We start from the raw sequence: 18771 nt of genomic DNA on the forward strand, positions 1-18771 counted from the left end.
GAACAGCACCAGAGGTTAAGTTACCAACAGTCCTTATGGAAGGTGACTCTCCTTTCATAAGCCATCAACGACCATCAAAAAGGTAAATAAAAGTATTTTACAGGACAGTTTATTTCTTTAATTACAGTCCTCATGTAATGTGCCTCTTTCCAAATAGCAATTCCCTTTGACCTTCGACCACCAATGCCATTCCATCAAGCCATAAATGACCATCACAAATGTAAATAAAGTGACTTTATGATCCAATGCAGTGTATTTCTTTCATTACAATGCAATAGCACATTTATTACACATAGAATAAGGTATGTTGTGTGTAGTTTTAAGGCTTATTTAGTTGAAAAGTAAATTCTATGGACACTGGGGAACGGATTATTCCCATTTTAATGGTTTCCTATGGGACATTTTTTTTTAGATACACACTTTTCGCCTTACACACTCTGTCTAGGAACCAATTAAGTTCGTAAGTTAAGGTCTCACTGTACTCTGGTGCGTCTCATATACAGTTACATATATCAAATATGCTTTTATACTTTTATATATTTTTATACTTTGCACTATATACAGTTCTTTTTCTGATACATTTTTTGTGCAGTTGTACATTTCAGTCTCCTGACATTTTTTTTTCCTGCTACAGATTGCAAATTTCCCCATTGTGAGACTATTAAAGTCTTTTTCATTCTGATTCTTTCTGATTATATATGAAAAATGTTTGAAAATACACCATTCATTGGGGGTAAGCCTTATACTCCCGTGCGCCTTATACACCGGAAAATACGGTAATTGAGTGCGAGGTGTTGGAGGACGTGTAGCCAACATCATGCCAGGAATTAGTCTGGCCCACCGGTCTGACCATGAAGTTTTCCCGCAAAAGATTCCTCCCCTCTCTCTAAATATTTCAATTCCAAAAGGCTGAGTAAATAAAACGCCTCATCTGACAGACACCTGTGAGAACTCACACCCCAGTGTTGCCCCCCAAAACCCACATCTGTCCATCACAGGTTATCACCTGACCAAACAAGTGGGAGAAAAAAAGACAGCTTGTTCCAATGGCCTGTTACAAAATTAGCATTAGCTAAATGTCTCAGCCAAGTATTTGACTTGGTTCATTTACACATTTTTTTTAAATGATGAACTTAAAAAAAACATCTGTTAGCTCAAACTTCACTCCCTGACATAAACATGACTGACATACAACAGACACACACATACACGCACAGGCTTAACCAGGTGGTAGCACCGCAACAGGAAGTGGCATGCTGGAGGCAGGAAGTGGGCTCGCGTTACAGGGCAGGACAACCAGATGCGCCTAAAAATAACCGCTTCCACTGCTTCACCTTTTTACCATTTTCGAAAGAAAAAAAAATCCAGCATCCATTTTCCATTGCTATCAAAACAGAAATCCAGAACATTCGCGCATCGCCAATGGCGCCATTAGTGATGTGACTTCATGGATTGTTGAGTTTTTCCCATGATTCCTTTCCATAACATTCATTTTGCATACAATCCAATACCAATACAATACATCTTAATTTATATACCGCTTTCTTTCACAAGAGCTGCAGCTGTAACAAAGCGCTTCACATAATACTCAACACAAAGCATCATAATAAACACAACAGGAACATAAAAACATGAACAGTTATGCTATCTTAACGACAAACACTTTATGACATGAAGCAGGTCTCAATGAAAGAGGAGAGGACGAAAGCCTCCTTTTCCCCAGTGGATCAGAGACGTCATGGCTAATAGCTGCCCTTATAAATGATTCTCATATAAAAGTTATTTGAAATGATTAAAAAAAATGCGAACACTAGTGGAAATGCAGACAACTTATCACTCATGCGCACATTATGTTTTTAGCAATCTGACCGTATGCAGCGCTAAAAAAAATAGATACGATTGATGATTACTTTTTGCTGGTTTGCCAAGACAAGAGTAGCGATCGGCGGTGGCATTATAGTTGGCAACAAGCAGTTGAGACCAACTTGAGCCAAAATGCTCTTTGTAAGATTGGTTCACATAAAAAAAAACAAAAAAAAAAACATCCCATATAAAAGTTGTAGTACGCCGTACATTATTTGAAATGATACAAAAAAGTACAAAATAGGGGGAAAATGTATAAATTAACAGTACAGACGCTCCCCTACTTACGACCATTCGAGTTATAAACAACGGTACATACGAACATTTTCGTCATAACATGTAGTCTTCTCTCCAGTTGTACATGTACATATCTTTATACGTAGAGCATATATTTTATCAAATGTTTATTTTTCAGTACAAACCAATACAGATCACTTATACAAGCCTTAAACATACTTCTATAAACCTTAAACATACTTATATAAGCCTTAAACATACATTCCATACAAAATATAGCATTGAATCAACTTACGATGAACGAATTCACCTTTCGAACGACCGCTCGATACGTATCTCGTTCGTAAGTTTGGGAGTGTCTATTCATTTTATGATGTATGTAAAGATGATGGATATCAAATCTCGTAATTGAAAGTGTGGAAGTGCCAGGGTAAAAACGTGATTGGTTTTGATCAGTTTACACAACTTTTTATTCATGTCACATTCACAACATCACAGCGGTGTATAGACCGTTTAGAGACCGTTAAGAAAAAAAATAAAAGCAGTCGTGAAAAGGAAGTTGAAGGAGAAATTCCTCCGAGGGAGCGGTTTGGCTTAGGACAAGTCGAAACACACGCTAACATGAAGCTAGGGAGTGAATAAAAGGGGATAAAGCGAAAAACGAAAAAGAGGAGGAGGTGCAGTATCGGGTCCCGGGAAAAGGAACAGGCTCGGGCATGCTGGTTTTCAACCACGTAGCACCGCCCAATGATGGGAAAACGGAAACCTGTGATTATGATCGCAGAACAGGCTCATAGGTTGAAAAAAATGAAAACAACATTATACAAATCTAAGAAAATGGCGTATTTTTTTAGTTTTATGACAATGACAATTTGACGGGAGAAATGATCTATCAAATGTGCAAAATGGTGGTCGTCGTCGTATAAAGTAGTAGAAGAGGCGTCAAAAGTAAAGCCCACCGGCTGTAACAATGAAGCTTTTTTTTTTTTTTTTTTTTTTTAAAGAGCTGAGCGCTGCAACCTGTTTGAAAAGTGGAGCTTTACGCGTACGCCGACACAAATGTTGACGAGCCTTTAATCCCGATGGCCGCCGCGTGTCTGACGAACCCCCTAACCGCCGCCCGGTCAAGAGGGTACAGCGTGGAAAAAAAGGCGGGTAATTCCTCAACTAGCAGGTTTAAAATAGTGTACTGTAGTTTCCGGTGTATAAGGCGCACTGGACTATAAGGCGCACCCCCAACGAATGGTGTATTTTATTTTTTTTTTCCACATGTAAGGCGCACCCCCAACGAATGGTGTATTTTTATTTTTATTTTTCCACATGTAAGGTGCACCAGAGTATAAGGCGCACCCCCAACGAATGGTGTATTATTAGTTTTTTTCCACATGTAAGGCGCACTGGAGTATAAGGCGCACCCCCAACGAATGGTGTATTTTTATTTTTTTTCCACATGTAAGGCGCACTGGACTATAAGGCGCACCCCCAACGAATGGTGTATTTTTATTATTTTTTTCCACATGTAAGGTGCACCGGAGTATAAGGCGCACCCCCCCAACAAATGGTGTATTTTAATTTTTTTTCCACATGTAAGGCGCACCGGAGTATAAGGCGCACCCCCAACGAATGGTGTATTTTTATTTTTTTTCCACATGTAAGGCGCACCCCCAACGAATGGTGTATTTTATTTTTTTTCCACATGTAAGGCGCACTGGACTATAAGGCGCACCCCCAACGAATGGTGTATTTTTATTATTTTTTTCCACATGTAAGGTGCACCGGAGTATAAGGCGCACCCCCAACGAATGGTGTATTTTAAATTTTTTTCCACATGTAAGGCGCAACGGAGTATAAGGCGCACCCCCAACGAATGGTGTATTTTTAATTTTTTTCCACATGTAAGGCTCATTGGACTATAAGGCGCACCCCCAACGAATGGTGTATTTTTATTTTTTTTCCACATGTAAGGCGCACCGGACTATAAGGCGCACCCCCAACGAATGGTGTATTTTATTTTTTTTTCCACATGTAAGGCGCACCGGAGTATAAGGCGCACCCCCAACGAATGGTGTATTTTTAATTTTTTTCTCCACATGTAAGGCGCACTGGACTATAAAGCGCACCCCCAACGAATGGTGTATTTTAATTTTTTTTTCCACATGTAAGGCGCACCCCCAACGAATGGTGTATTTTATTTTTTTTCCCACATGTAAGGCGCACCGGAGTATAAGGCGCACCCCCAACGAATGGTGTATTTTAATTTTTTTTCCACATGTAAGGCGCACTGGACTATAAGGCGCACCCCCAACGAATGGTGTATTTTTATTATTTTTTTTCCACATGTAAGGTGCACCGGAGTATAAGGCGCACCCCCAACGAATGGTGTATTTTTATTTTTTTTCCTCATGTAAGGCGCAGTGGACTATAAGGCGCAACTTCAATGAATGAAATACAGTAAAGTCTCGTTATATCGATATCGGATATATCGATAGTCCCGGTTATATCGATACTATTTCTATGCACGCACGGAGAAAATTACAAGCTAACAGGGTCGGATATATCGATAGTCCCGGTTATATCGATATTTTTTCGGACTCCCTTGAATATCGATATAACGAGACTTTACTGTATATGTTTTCCAAATATAAGGCACACCATATTATAAAGCTCTACAATATTACTTTACATATAAGGCGCACCTGCATATATGGCGCAGGGTTATCTTTTGAGGAAAACGAATGCTTTTGGGTACGCATTATAGATCGGAAAATACGCTAACTGCTGTGGTGCTTTATTTGGATATGTTCTAATATGAATGTCAGTTGAACCGGCTGCAAAGTCAGTTCAACCGGTTCCAACATGACGGAAAGCCGTACAGGATGATCATTCTGTCGCGGAAACCGGCTTCTGCGCTCCTGATGACCAGTTCCGGAGAAAATACATTCCAGTTTGCAGCATTTTAACGGTAAGAAAATGGCATGTGCTTATCAGGAAAATTGTCTAAAAAAAGGACAGATTCCCCCCCCCCCTGTTTTTGTGAGCTGGTGTCAAAGTCAAGGCCCGGGGGCTAAATCTGGCCCACCACATCATTTTATTGGACCCGCGAAAGCAAATCAAGCATTTCAAGTGTGATGATGCTTGCTATAGTCCCAACCAAAATTTCAAATTGTCATATGTAAACCACAATAACAGTCATTATTCTGAACTTCTGATTTGAAAACTAGTTATTCATTATTTTGTACTGTGTTCTGCATGTAATATGTGGATGAGATGAAACATTCTAAAGGTTTCCCCAAATTCATAACAGCCCTCGAGAGGATACCGTATCTACAATGCGGGCCGTGGCCAAAAATTACTGTATTTTCCGGTGTATAGGGCGCACCCATAAGCCTTGAATTTCACAGTTTCGTCTTATATTTGAAGGCCTATTGGGCCACAACAGATCTGGCAACGACTGTTAGTAGCCATTTCCCCCTTCAGAAGAAGTCGTGCGTAACCCCAACCTCTACTGTAGCACCTTACAATGTGGTTTACCCTATATTTGGAAATATTTTATATATGTAAATAGTATTTTGGGGATTTTTTTTCATTAATTGAAGATGTCCCTTATAGTCCGGTGTGCCTTATATGTGGAAAAAGTTTGAAAATACACCATTCGTTCGGGTTGCGCCTTATAATCCGGTGCACCTTGTACACCGGAAAATACGGTAGTTTGACACCCCTTCCCTAATACAATCATTCACAGTTGTTGGCTTTTAGTCTTTCTGGTCAGGTACGCACACACACAGCGTCAATGCAAATTGAATGGCAAAACTGAACAATGGAACCCGTTGGGGCGTATTCTTTTGCGTCGATCTTACAGTTCCGCTCCATCCCTCAAACAAATCACCAGATGATGCCAAGATAACGGCAGGAAATATGAAAAGCGAAGATTTTGTGATGCTGAGCGAGAGTTTGTGGGAATTGCTTTTGGTGAGGTCGTAGGGATTGAGGTCGTGGTTCGTGCACATACACAGATGGGATAAATACGTCCTTCGGAATGTGCGGCTAATTCCGAAAGCCAAATGTTGACATGGCAAACTCGTTTCAATTCTTCTCGTAGCGTGACCATGAGTAACTAATTACTTTTGGGGGTACAGTGGCCGATAGGTTCGTAAATCCATCCCACATGTAGAGGAGCAACGGTTAGATTCCTGTGCTTTCTACACCGGTTGCATCCCACATTCCAAAAACATGTCAGGTAAGCTAACAGAGTATGTTAAATTGTCCTTAGCTATGAGTGTGAGCGGAGATGGTTGTTTGTCTCTGTATACCCTGTAATTAGTTGGCAACCGGTTCAGGGTGTCCCTCGCTATCTACCTACAGACTGCTGGAATAGGTTCTGCCATAATCAGCGACTCTTGTGAGGATAAGCGGATTAGAAAATGGATGGATGATGACATTTAGATGAAGTAATGACAGTTGCTGTGCCAGGAGCATCAGATAGGCCATGTTTGCCATTCGGAAAAGATTTTCTAACAACAAAATATATTCTACATTGCCACAAAAATGATATGGAAGCTTTGTTTTATTACAAAAGTGATCATTTTCCCTCTCAAGTAAAATTATATCAGATGCCATTGTATGTTCTCACAAAAGCTCCATATTTGACCCCAAAAACTATATTTTTTTGCGACGCGAATGACATATTTTGCCACCCCCCCAAAAATTCTAGTTTTGATCAATTTTGACAACCCCCAAAAAATCTAAATTTGATAAATGTTGCCACAAAATGTTACTTATCAGCACAGAGAACTTTTTTTTCTAACAAAAAGGTTACATCTTTTTTTGCCACAAAACCCTTTGCAATATTTTGTCACAAAAATACTCGTTTTTGCCATGAAAACTAGTTTGCCACAAAATATCACATTTTAACATGGAAGCTGCACATTTTACAAGAAAAAATTACATTGAAAATCCATATTTTGCTCCAAGTCCAGACACATACGTTTTTGTCAAAGTACTTTTTTGCCATAAAAAGCTTTGTTTTATCATCCGTTTTTTTCTTTCGTAACCTTTTTTCTCTAGTGCACCAGATTTTGTCACAAACGCGACAAACTACAATTTTGCCATAAAACCCTACTTCTCAGCACAAAGAGAACTTTTTTCCAACTAAAATGGTGCATCCTTTTTGCCACAAAAACAGTGTCCTTTGCAATATTTGTTCACAAAAATGCACATTTTTTGCCATGAAAACTACTTTGCCACAAAATATCATATTTTGGCATGGAAGCTGCACATTTTACAAGAAAAAAATTTAATTGTAAATCCATATTTTGCTACAAGTCACAAGGCCTAGATATATACGTTTTTGTCAAAGTACTTTATTGCCATAAAAAGCTTTGTTTTAGCACAAAAACGATTCGTTATTTCTCTCTAGTAAAATTATATCAGCTGCCATAAAATGCACCAGATTTTGTCACAAAAGTGACATATTTGGCCAATTTTTTTTTGCTCTGCAAACTCTACATTTTACCAACCCCACCCAAAAATATTATAAATTTTGCCACAAAATGTTACTCATCATCACAAAGACAACTTTTTCCAACTAAAATGCTGCATCCTTTTTGCCACCAAAAACAGGGTCCTATGCAACATTTTGTCACATTTTTGCCACGAAAACTAGTTTGCCATAAAATATGCCATTTCATGGAAGCTGCACATTTTATGAGGAAAAATGTAATTGAAAATTCATATTTTGCTACAATGCCAAGATACATACGTTTTGGTCAAAGTATTCGAATGCTATAAAAAGTTTTGTTTTATCACAAAAACGATCTGTTTTTTCCTCTTTAGTAAAATTATATCAGCTACCATAAAATGCAACATATTTTGTCACAAAAGCAACATATTTGGCCCCAAAAAAACATTTTTTTTTGCTCTGCAAACTACATTTTTTGACCCCCCCCCCCACAAAACGCTACTCATCATCACAAAGACAACTTTTTTCCAACTAAAATGCTGCATCCTTTTTTGCCACCAAAAACAGGGTCCTATGCAACATTTTGTCACATTTTTGCCACGAAAACTAGTTTGCCATAAAATATGCCATTTTGGCATGGGAGCTGCACATTTTATGAGGAAAAATGTAATTGAAAATTCATATTTTGCTACAATGCCAAGATACATACGTTTTGGTCAAAGTATTCGAATGCCATAAAAAGCTTTGTTTTATTACAAAAACAATCTGTTTTTTCCTCCTTAGTAAAATTATATAAGTTGCCATAAAATGCAACATATTTTGTCACAAAAGCAACATATTTGGCCCCAAAAAACATTTTTTTTGCTCTGCAAACTACATTTTTGACCCCCCCCCCCCACAAAACGCTACTCATCATCACAAAGACAACTTTTTTGCAACTAAAATGCTGCATCCGTTTTGCCACAACAAACCAGGGTCTTATGCAATATTTTGTCACATTTTTGCCACGAAAACCAGTTTGCCATAAAATATGCCATTTCGGCAAGGAAGCTGCACATTTTATGAGGAAAAATGTAATTGAAAATTCATATTTTGCTACAATGCCTAGATACATACGTTTTGGTCAAAGTATTCGAATGCCATAAAAAGCTTTGTTTTATTACAAAAACAATCTGTTTTTTCCTCCTTAGTAAAATTATATAAGTTGCCATAAAATGCAACATATTTTGTCACAAAAGCAACATATTTGGCCCCAAAAAACATTTTTTTTGCTCTGCAAACTACATTTTTGACCCCCCCCCCCACAAAACGCTACTCATCATCACAAAGACAACTTTTTTGCAACTAAAATGCTGCATCCGTTTTGCCACAACAAACCAGGGTCTTATGCAATATTTTGTCACATTTTTGCCACGAAAACCAGTTTGCCATAAAATATGCCATTTCGGCATGGAAGCTGCACATTTTATGAGAAAAAAATGTAATTGAAAATCCATATTTACATACATATACACATATATTTTGCTACAACGCCAAATACAAGATACATGTCAACCATATCACAAAATTCTACCAACAAAATCTACATGTCGCAGTCACAAATGTTCCGACTTATGTGACATCAGGTCACCATGTTCGCCCTCCTTACCCCGACCCGATGAGCGATGCGGCTACATCCCACTGGCACGACCGGTGGCGGCGACCCGGCGATGCCGCGCAGTACCGCCACCCAGATGCAACGAGGCTCCGGTGAGCTGCAATCCACCCCCACCGGGTTCTGGAAGCTCCAGTTGAACCCGGCCTGCGAAGGGCACGGCGGCATGGCGGCGGGCATGGGGTCGCTTTCGCTGATCGAGCGCATTGGGACATAAACTCAATAGAGTATCCGAGACTTCACTGGCCTTCTCTTGTCCATCTCTGCAAATCTTAATCCGGCATGGTCGTTCCGGAATGAGTCTCTGGATTGAGAGTGAGAGCGTGGCCGCGCCGCTGGTCTTCTGCATACAAAGCAAGTGCATCCACCCCCCTCGCCCCCCTCAAAAACACACCCGACTTGTCTCCTCCCCGTCAACTCTTCTCTCACTGTGTATGGCTAAAAGGCTGACAAATCCTGTCATCTGTCAGCAAGCCACCAGAAGTCGACATCCACCAGTGAGGACAAACTCATGTAATCCTTCCAAAAACATCATGCAGGACAGATACCGTGTCGGCACGTGTGTGCGCGCGTGGTTGACCAAAAAAGACACAAAGTGGTCACCAACAAGAGAGGAATGTGACGTCCAAAGCGACAGTCAAAGAGGACTTCAATTCAGTGATGAAGAATCTGCAAAGCTTTGACCGCTTTTTGGCCCCCCCAAAAAAACCCACAAAAACATATTTTCACTTAAAAAAAACTATATTTTGAGTGCAAAACTATTTACTGTCATATAGTCATATTAACTCATTCACTGCCAGACGTGCAAAAATGTGTCCACTCCGATGCCAGGGTTTGTGTCATTGTCACTCAAATTCCAGGACCCACAGAATATTGAGTTTTAGGACTACTCAAACATACAATGCAGCATAAGAAACCGACGACTCTCTTCTTTCCTCAGAAAAAAAGAGTTGATTCCTAAGTTATAAGGGTCTGGGGTTATATGAGCTTGAAATGAGGGCGGCTGTACAAAAGACCATAAATGCATATGGACTTATATAGTGCTTTAACAACAGCTGAAGCTGGAACAAAGCGCTAACATGAGGAAAAATGGAAATGCTGCGCCTTTGTGGAAAAGAAACATTGGCAGAGGCCTTTGCTAGCGCTTTATCGGCACTCAAGCATAAAAAAACAGAACCGGAACAAATTCGAAAATGGCGATCTATGTAATATTTTCAATTCCCGAATCAATTTATGAATGGCAGAAACAAAATAACTTGGCACGGTGGAAAAGTGGTAAGGCGTCGGTCTCGTAAATCTAAGACCGCGGGTACGAACCCCGTCCGTGCCTTGGAGATTGTGATTAAACCAAATGCTCCCTGATGTCATGGCAGTCCCATGTGAGGCTGCCTCTACAGCAGCGAATACCCATTTTTGAGTCACTTTCTGATTTAAAATGTAAAAAAAAATTATGCATTGAAATGGATCTATTATTTGAAGAAAACAAAGTTTCTACATTCTACATTTTTACATATCCGCACACACACACAAACTTAACTCTAAATATACTTCACCATTGTATGTAATTAAACTCTGTCATAAAAGCAGCACGGCTTTAAGATTTGGCCTGGCGACATCGCTGCTGCAGAGCCGCCCCTCACAAAAGTAAATACGAGTGGGTCACGCTAAACATCCAGTGGGTGGCGCTGTTGGGAGAGGGGCCAGCATGTGTAATTTCTCAAACAGATTACTACACCCAACTACAGTGATCCCTCACTACTTTGCGGTTCACTTATCACGGCTTCAGTTTCATTTTTTTTGTTTCATTCTCCAGTTTTGCATTGTTTAAAAAAAAGCTGACTACATTGTACTTTGCGCATATCACCTATTGCGGGCTATTTTTGGAACGTCTCCGGACAAGTTGTGTCCATAATTTGTAAAATGGCTTCAAATGACTTCTACTGGGTGTATTTTAAAAAGATTCCACCGCATATATGTAGCTATATTTTACGTTTTAAGACTCACGCTGAATATTCAGGAAGTCTTGTTTTTGAGTTGGTGACGAGTCCGTACGTGACGTCACTGAAGGAACGCCCCTGACCGAAAAAAAAGGACACATCGTAGCAGTCCTTCCATCACGTCAATGCTTGTTTGGTCTGAAAACCTCGTGTTGCACCAGAAAGAGCAAGAAGAGGGCGTCCAAGCTCCATGTAAGGAATTTATCAGCCTGTGGAAACGGGCTGATTCATTCGTTACAGGAGCTCGGTGGCCATTTTCTGCTTCTTTTTGGGTGAGACATTTCCCTCCAATGTTGCCTCAAAATGGCACGGTATGAATTCTTTAATCGATTGCAAACGTGTATGCTTTCCTCTTCAGAACTATTTGAATCATATTCATAACTGGAAGTGTAACAAGAAAGCATATTCTCCGAATCTGAAGCCATTATTTTGATTCCCCAGAAATGCAAGACGTCTTGGCGTGATGTCACGAACTGGGGGCGGGACTTTCTGAAAATGTCCAATTCGCAGCTCTTTTTTTTTTTGCAGATTTTGGACACTTTAAGTCATTCTAATTGGTGTCTTGCATTTGAATATAAATATCATACTGCGTGTTTTGGGTATTTTAGATGCTATAAAACATTTTTCTGATGTCAGTTAGGAAACAAAAAAAATGGTGTCAGTTGTCCTTTAAATAGCTACTGATGGGTAACCAGATCAACACCCCCCCCACACACACACACACACACAGTACAGTTTTACAGTGTGTGAGGGGTGCTGGTGGTCTAGGGTCCATTTCTCCGTCTAGACAGACATTACTGATAATCTGTCGGCAAACCAAGCAAGCAAGGGGCTCGGGTGCAAAGTGGACGTAGCTGTTTAAAGCAGGTTAATTTTAACAATAATCTCTACTAAATCCATTCTATCCCCTCGACGACCCCCTTCCCCCCTACCCCATACACACACACCCACACACAGAACCTGCAAATGGCTGCATGGTAAACGCAAGCTACTGTTAGCAGACAGCAGCCACTAGAGGGAAGCCACTGATGGCACACATGACATTGAGGGCCAGTCACTTGACAGTTGCTTACACTGTCAACACCGCAGCCACAGACGTCAGTGCTGCCGGAAAATATTTCTAAAAAGTTCACACACACACACACACCAGAGCAGGTGCCGCGATGAGAAGAAAGGAGCATATGTGGAACTGTCGCGGCTTGGAATTGAAGGGGATTTACGTGGGAAAGGAGAGGTGAGACAATATTTTTTTTTTGTCAATGGATGCGACAGCTTCGTGTTTGCTTTCAATGTTTAGCATGTAGCAGATGTGCATGTTTCACCATGGTGTCCCTGATCCACTGGTGAAAAGGATGCTTTGATCATCTCCTCTTTCATCTTGAACTGCTTCATACGACAAAGAGGGTGCAGAAAGTGATTGGGATTGAATGACTGTGTGTCTTTTTTTTAACTTCAAGATGGCGCCGCGAGAGTAGCTGCCTTTACAGCAGCTCCTGTATTTTATTTTTCTACTTCTTCTTTTCCTTTCCTCTTACTTTCATCACTTTGCTGCTGTGAAATGGAAATTTCTCCCCGGCCAGTCTAATAAAGGCCCTCAAAATACAAAGAAACCACACTCGGTTAAAAAAAAGTTACCATTTTACTTAGATCCGACATTTGCTCCTGATTATGTGAATATTTATAAGAAACCCTCGCATATGAATGAATAACTGTCTGTGACTTTTGTGTTGTCATATTATTCATTTTTTTGTTGTTGTTTTGACTTCAAGATGGTGCAGCGAGAGTGGCTGCCTTTACAGCAGCTCTTGATTTTGTTTTTTTTACTCATTATTGTTTATTTTCTCCTGCTTTCATAACTTTGCTGCTGTGAAATAGGAATTTCTCCAATGTGAGACAAATAAAGGTTATTTAAATTTATCTCTGATCTCATATTTCCACATTAAAATGTTATGGTCAAGTGCAACTTGTATTGAGAATAAAAAAAATGTACAACTATAAATTTTACATTCTAAAAGTACTATCAGAGTGGACAAGACAGAACCATACATGATAGAAAGAAAAATAATATTTTTCCGTTTTCATTCTTGCTAAATTGAGTTACATTTAAATTGTAAAAGAATACACGACAACCATGTTGAAATGATAAAAAATTCTAATGTAGGTGTCAGATCAAGGTGAAAAGGGGGTTGCCAGATGTTAGGAACATGTGGAGAGGTGGGAGGTATAAACTGGGCCGGGTTGGGTTCATCATCTGCACAACAAGGTCAGAAACTGGCGAGAGACGGCGGCCGTGACACACATTCCCTCAACAAACACGCTCCAGTTAGCTCCCGTGTGCGTCATCCGCCCTTTAGCATCCACGCTAAATTTATGAACGATTTTTCTGAAGCAGTAAAAGTGCCGGCGTGAAGGGAGTGCCGGAATCTTCAGATTCACACTGAGGAGGTATGACTAATTTGCAGTGGCGGGTCGTGCATATCACCCCTGGGCCTTCAGTAGTGCTATGTCTGAATCAATCCAAGCTGATGACTGTAAATAAAAGGTGTAGTGTGATTCACTAGAAGGTCCCGTTAGCCAGGAAATAACTTGGGAAGAAAGAAATACTGTCATTAAACTATTCCGAGTTTTTACCATGAAGGTGTGGATAAGGGGTCAGAGGTCGGTCTTTCACACCGCAGAGAAGATTGAACAACGGGATTGGGAAGCATTTCCGATCTTTCTTAATGATGTCCATTGTTTTCTTAAAAAGTCCATCTTGAATATGGTTTTAATACTAAATCTGCAACCAAATCCATTTCTTCTCTTCCTTGCGCTACTGTGGGTTGACAAAACCGCAATTAAATCAACACAATAATATACAGTAAAGTCTCGTTATATCGATATCGGATATATCGATAGTCCCGGTTATATCGATACTATTTCTATGCACGCACGGAGAAAATTACATGCAAACAGGGTCGGATACATCGATAGTCCCGGTTATATCGATATTTTTTCGGACTCCCTTGAATATCGATATAACGAGACTTTACTGTATTTGCTTATGGAGCTCACTACAGATACAGCGTGCTAGCTCTGGCCAGTATGCCTTGTCACTAGCGGCTGGTGATTGACTGGTGAACTAGGCAATCATTAGTTTGCGAAAATTCTGATGTTACCCAGGCCCTGCGAATAGGCCCTGTGCGTCACCAACTCGAAATATGATTGGTTGAAGCAATAGACAGTAGTTAAAGCAATACAGTCCTGATGCTCCAGGGCCTGCAGAACTGATTGTGAAGGCGTCCAAATAGATTTGTGACCCTGGTAACAAATGATGGCTGAAATGTGATTGGTTAAATGCTTAAATACTCGCTACCAATACAATGTGCTCGCTCTGGTCAGTATGCTCTTGTCACTCGCGGCTTGTGATCAGAGCAGTTTTCGCAAACTATGATTGGGTAGTGACTAGCAAATCATAGTTTGCGAAAACTCTGCCGTTGAACAGCGCCTTCAAAAAGGCGTTGGTTCACCTATTGGGTTGCCAACTTGAAACCTGATTGGTTAGAGCAACAGTTTGATTGACACATTTAATGCGACCGGGCCTGCAGAACTGATTGTGAAGGCGTCCAGGGAGATTTCTGGACAACATATAATTAATCAGTCTGTGATTCAGATATCTTTTAGGCCAGCAGAGAAGCCTTTGCAGGCCTTGATAGCCCGCCATAGCTAATTCATAGTATAAACTAATCCAGAGCGATCAGGTAAATGGAAACGTTCTATGAGCGGAAATCATACTCTCAGCTGACTCAGTGACAGTTGCTTTTCAACAGCTTTACTTCCTGTGGCGATGACGGCATTTGGAAAGTAGAGTGCTCCCCCCTCGTTCTTCATCTCCCATGTGCCGACCACAGCCGCTGGGAGCAATCAGAGCGGTCACATCTGAGCTGCAGTAAGAGACCTCCTCCCTCCAATCCGAGCGTCCTCCTCACTTTTCTTTCTCTTCCGAAACGCTCCTCCCTTCTGCATCTGGGCAACACTCCCGCAGCCAGAGGGCCCCGCGTATACAAAATTAGCTCTTCTCCGCCTCCGTGTAATTACACCGGCGAGATTATAACTTTGGTGCGCCTCCGGTGACATCACAGGGTTCGGACAGGAAAGGGGGCGTGGCCAACGAGGATGGAGCCCCAGTGTTTATTAGAGCGAGTGACATGGCGTTGCCTGGAGTTTCCATTTGAGCTCATCTGGTTTCTACATTCCTGCCATGCATCAACGCTCTAAAGTCGTCCGGAGGAGGTACGCCGAATCCATTTAGGGAGTTCTCACAAAACATACTCAAAATTCCACCTGGTGCGAATACGCATGAAGGGGTTCGCAAATCCATTCGGTTCACCAACTGGAAGGACCCGAGAGTCTTAAGATCCACATTTCCAAAGTCATCTTCCCATGACTCGATGGACTCCCAGAAGATTCTTTGGAGAGTTCCGTAAAAGCTCTCTGTGATCGTTTAGATAACATAACTCAATTGCAGCAGGAATCCGAAGGTACATAAATTTGATATTATGGTGCATCCAATCAGGATTTGATCCAATATATGAAACTTGAGCAGCCTGAAATGGTGAATTAGCCTCTGTGTCGTTTTACATCAGATGAGAAAGGTTTGTTTTGGATGAAGACGGACGGGCAAAGCAAATAGGGCATAAAATCATCGTATTGAAATGATAGGGTAAACATGTTTTGTTTGATTGTTTTTGATATTTAATAATAACAATAATAATAATAATAATACATTTAATTTATAAGCGTTTTTCAAAACTCTTGAGGTCACTCTACAGTCACAGAATGCGTTTTTCTGTGGGTAAGCAGCGGCAGCCACATGCCCGGAATAACTCAAATAGATAGAAAGTTAACTAGCTAGCTAACACAGGGGTGTCAAAGTCATTTTTTTGCCGCGGGCCACATTGTAGTTATGGTTTCCTCTCGAGGGCCGTTATGAATTTGGGGAACCCATTAGAATGTTTAAATCCCTTCAAATATTACATATAGAGCACACAGAAAATTAATGAATAACTTGTTTTCAAATCTGAAGTCAAGAATAATGACTTTTATTGTGGCTGACATCCAAAAATATGAAATTTTGGCTCAGATTTTAGCAATTATCATGGAATTTAACAAGTTTGATTTGCTTTCGGTGGCCGAAAAAAAAACGATGTGGCGGGCCGGATTTGGCCCGTGGGCCTTGACTTTAACACCTGTGAGCTAACAGATAACAAATGGAGAGCTAGTTAGCTAGCTAGTTAACAGATAACAAATGGATAGCTAGCTAGCGAGATAGCTAATAGATAGCAAATATATAGCTAGCTAGGTAGTCAGTGAGCTAGATACCTAGCTGGGTAGCCATATTTATGAAAATAAAATAATGTTTCGCCTTAAACACACTTTTTTTAGTTTTTAACTCATTTACTCCCATTCCTGAATGTATTCAGGAATTGAAAAGTGTGACATGGAGTGCCATTCCCGAATTTGTTCGTGTTTTGGTCTTGCTTGGGGGGGTAGCCGATAAAGCACTGGTCAGGCTTCTGGCAATGTTTTTTTCACTTCCATGAGGGGGCAGCATTTGCCTTTTGTCCATGTTAGCGGGTTGTTCCAGCTTCAGCTGTTGTTAAAGTGTGATATAAACCAATATGCATGTATTGTATTTTGGACAGCTGCCCTCATTTTAGGCTCAGATAACTCCAGCCTCATATAATTTAGGAATTAACTTTTTTTCTGAATGAAAGAAAAAAGTCTAAGGTTTCTAACGTTGGATCGAATGTTTATGTAGTCCTAAAACTCAATATTTCAGTGAAAATGACAAAAACCCTGGCACTAGAGTGGACACAGTGTATTTGCACATCGTCTGGCATTGAACGAGTTAAACACATGAATCGCCACAGCAAAAATACATCTTTGGATGCGAGCTTCTCGGTCCTTCTTCCCCGCCTCTGTGTAACTGCTCAGCCCCCCCCCCCCCCCCCCCCCTCTGGTCAGATGAGAAGTAGAGGGCGTAGAAAAGCTGCTGACCTCCTATGCTTATCTTCAAAGATACTGTTTTGTTTAATGATCTGTCCAAGCAGCCAATCATATTTCAGCGGGACTTTGCCTGCCTTGGAGCCCCCCGCCCCCCACAAAAAATAAATAAAAACAAAAACAACAGAAAATGCTCATAGCCGTTGACCGACATGTTTTAGCCCCGTTGACCGACATGTTTTAGCCCCATGACTCTTGAAAACCACAGTTCATAATTATATTCCCTCTCGTTCCCTCAGATCCTCTTCCTCCCTCCACCTCTGTATGCCCCCGTCCTGCCCATCTCAGCACGATGGGGGACAGGGCTTTCAGCTGCTCTGCCCCCAAACTCTGGAACTCACTTCCTCGCAACATTTGTAACATTGATTCTCTTCCCACCTTCAAATCCCATCTCAAAACCCACCTATTTAAAATCACATTTTCTGTGTAGCCCTTTCTCTTGTTTCTATTTATAACTGTATTTTATTTATTGTATTCTATTTGTGATTGTATTTTATTTATTATAGTACCTACGCTTGTCTGTGACTGTAAAGTGTCCTTGAGAGCTTTGAAAGGCGCTTAAAATGGAATGTATTATTATTATTATTATTATTATTATTATTATTATTATTATTATTATTGCTGCTTCTAATGTGAACGGAATGTGTCCACTATTCAGTAAGTATTAAATTAGGTCTGCTCTATTTACTTCCAATGCAATTGAAATTGCATGGGGTGGTGGGCAAATGAGAGTGCGATTAAAACAAAATGGTCGCTAGTGTGAAAGCAAGGATGTAACAAGATGTTGATCCAAGAAGCAATGACCTTTGCTGGTGTAATGCAATAAAAGACCTCCATATGCCTCGTCGGTCTCAATTAAGCACCGTTTAGCTCGGGTATTAGCGAGAGCAGACCCCCTACAGACAAACCTCTGTGGTGCCATGAGTGGGGCTTGATCCCTCAAGGGATGACGCTAGGTGGCGACTGCAGGAGGAGGATGGGTATACAGTAGTACAGAAAACTTGTTTAAAATAAAAAAGTATTCAGGCCTGAACTAAAACGCCGGAACGTGCCCGCGGAGAGGACAAAACCGCAGCAGTGGAAAGAAGAAGACCAAAGAAGGCAAAGTGAGTAGGAGATCAAAGCTGGAAATCAAAAGGAAGAAAGTCAGCGAGGTGAAGCATTAAATCCATCCACTTGGCTTCTTTTTTAAGGCGTATTTTGTAGTCAACAACTCGCCAAGCTTCAGACATCCTCATGGGACGTGTTTTTTACTAATATGGCTCACCAGAAAAATTGCCTTTGGGAGCATTCCGGTTCATTTAAAGGCCGATCTGGTCAAATCGCGTCAGTTTGAGGTCCATTCGAGTCCACTTTGAGGGCACACAAATTGAATTTAAACATCAGGTCTATCCTGGTTAATGCTCGGAACATGGTCCCCATGATGCATGACATTTACACATTGCGGTGTACCTTGGGGGATATCTAGGTGCACTTTTTGCTACATTGACCAAATGTTCAATCTGTCCAGATTAGAA

The 18771-nt window shown here is 40.8% G+C and overlaps 1 protein-coding gene across 1 annotated transcript in view; it reads right to left on the minus strand.

Annotated features, from left to right (window-relative positions):
* arhgap23a (Rho GTPase activating protein 23a) overlaps positions 1 to 9537 on the minus strand; it is a 38080-nt gene extending 28543 nt beyond the window's left edge. Inside the window, 1 exon segment of the mRNA XM_089018353.1 lies at positions 9207 to 9537. Within this exon segment, the coding sequence (XP_088874479.1) occupies positions 9207 to 9419 (213 nt within the window). The 5' untranslated portion in view covers positions 9420 to 9537.
* Positions 9538 to 18771: the final 9234 nt, after the last annotated feature.

This window comes from Hippocampus bargibanti, linkage group LG17, assembly GCF_051943395.1.
Source record: "Hippocampus bargibanti isolate YZ-2025 linkage group LG17, ASM5194339v1, whole genome shotgun sequence".
Taxonomy (NCBI): Eukaryota; Metazoa; Chordata; class Actinopteri; order Syngnathiformes; family Syngnathidae; genus Hippocampus; species Hippocampus bargibanti.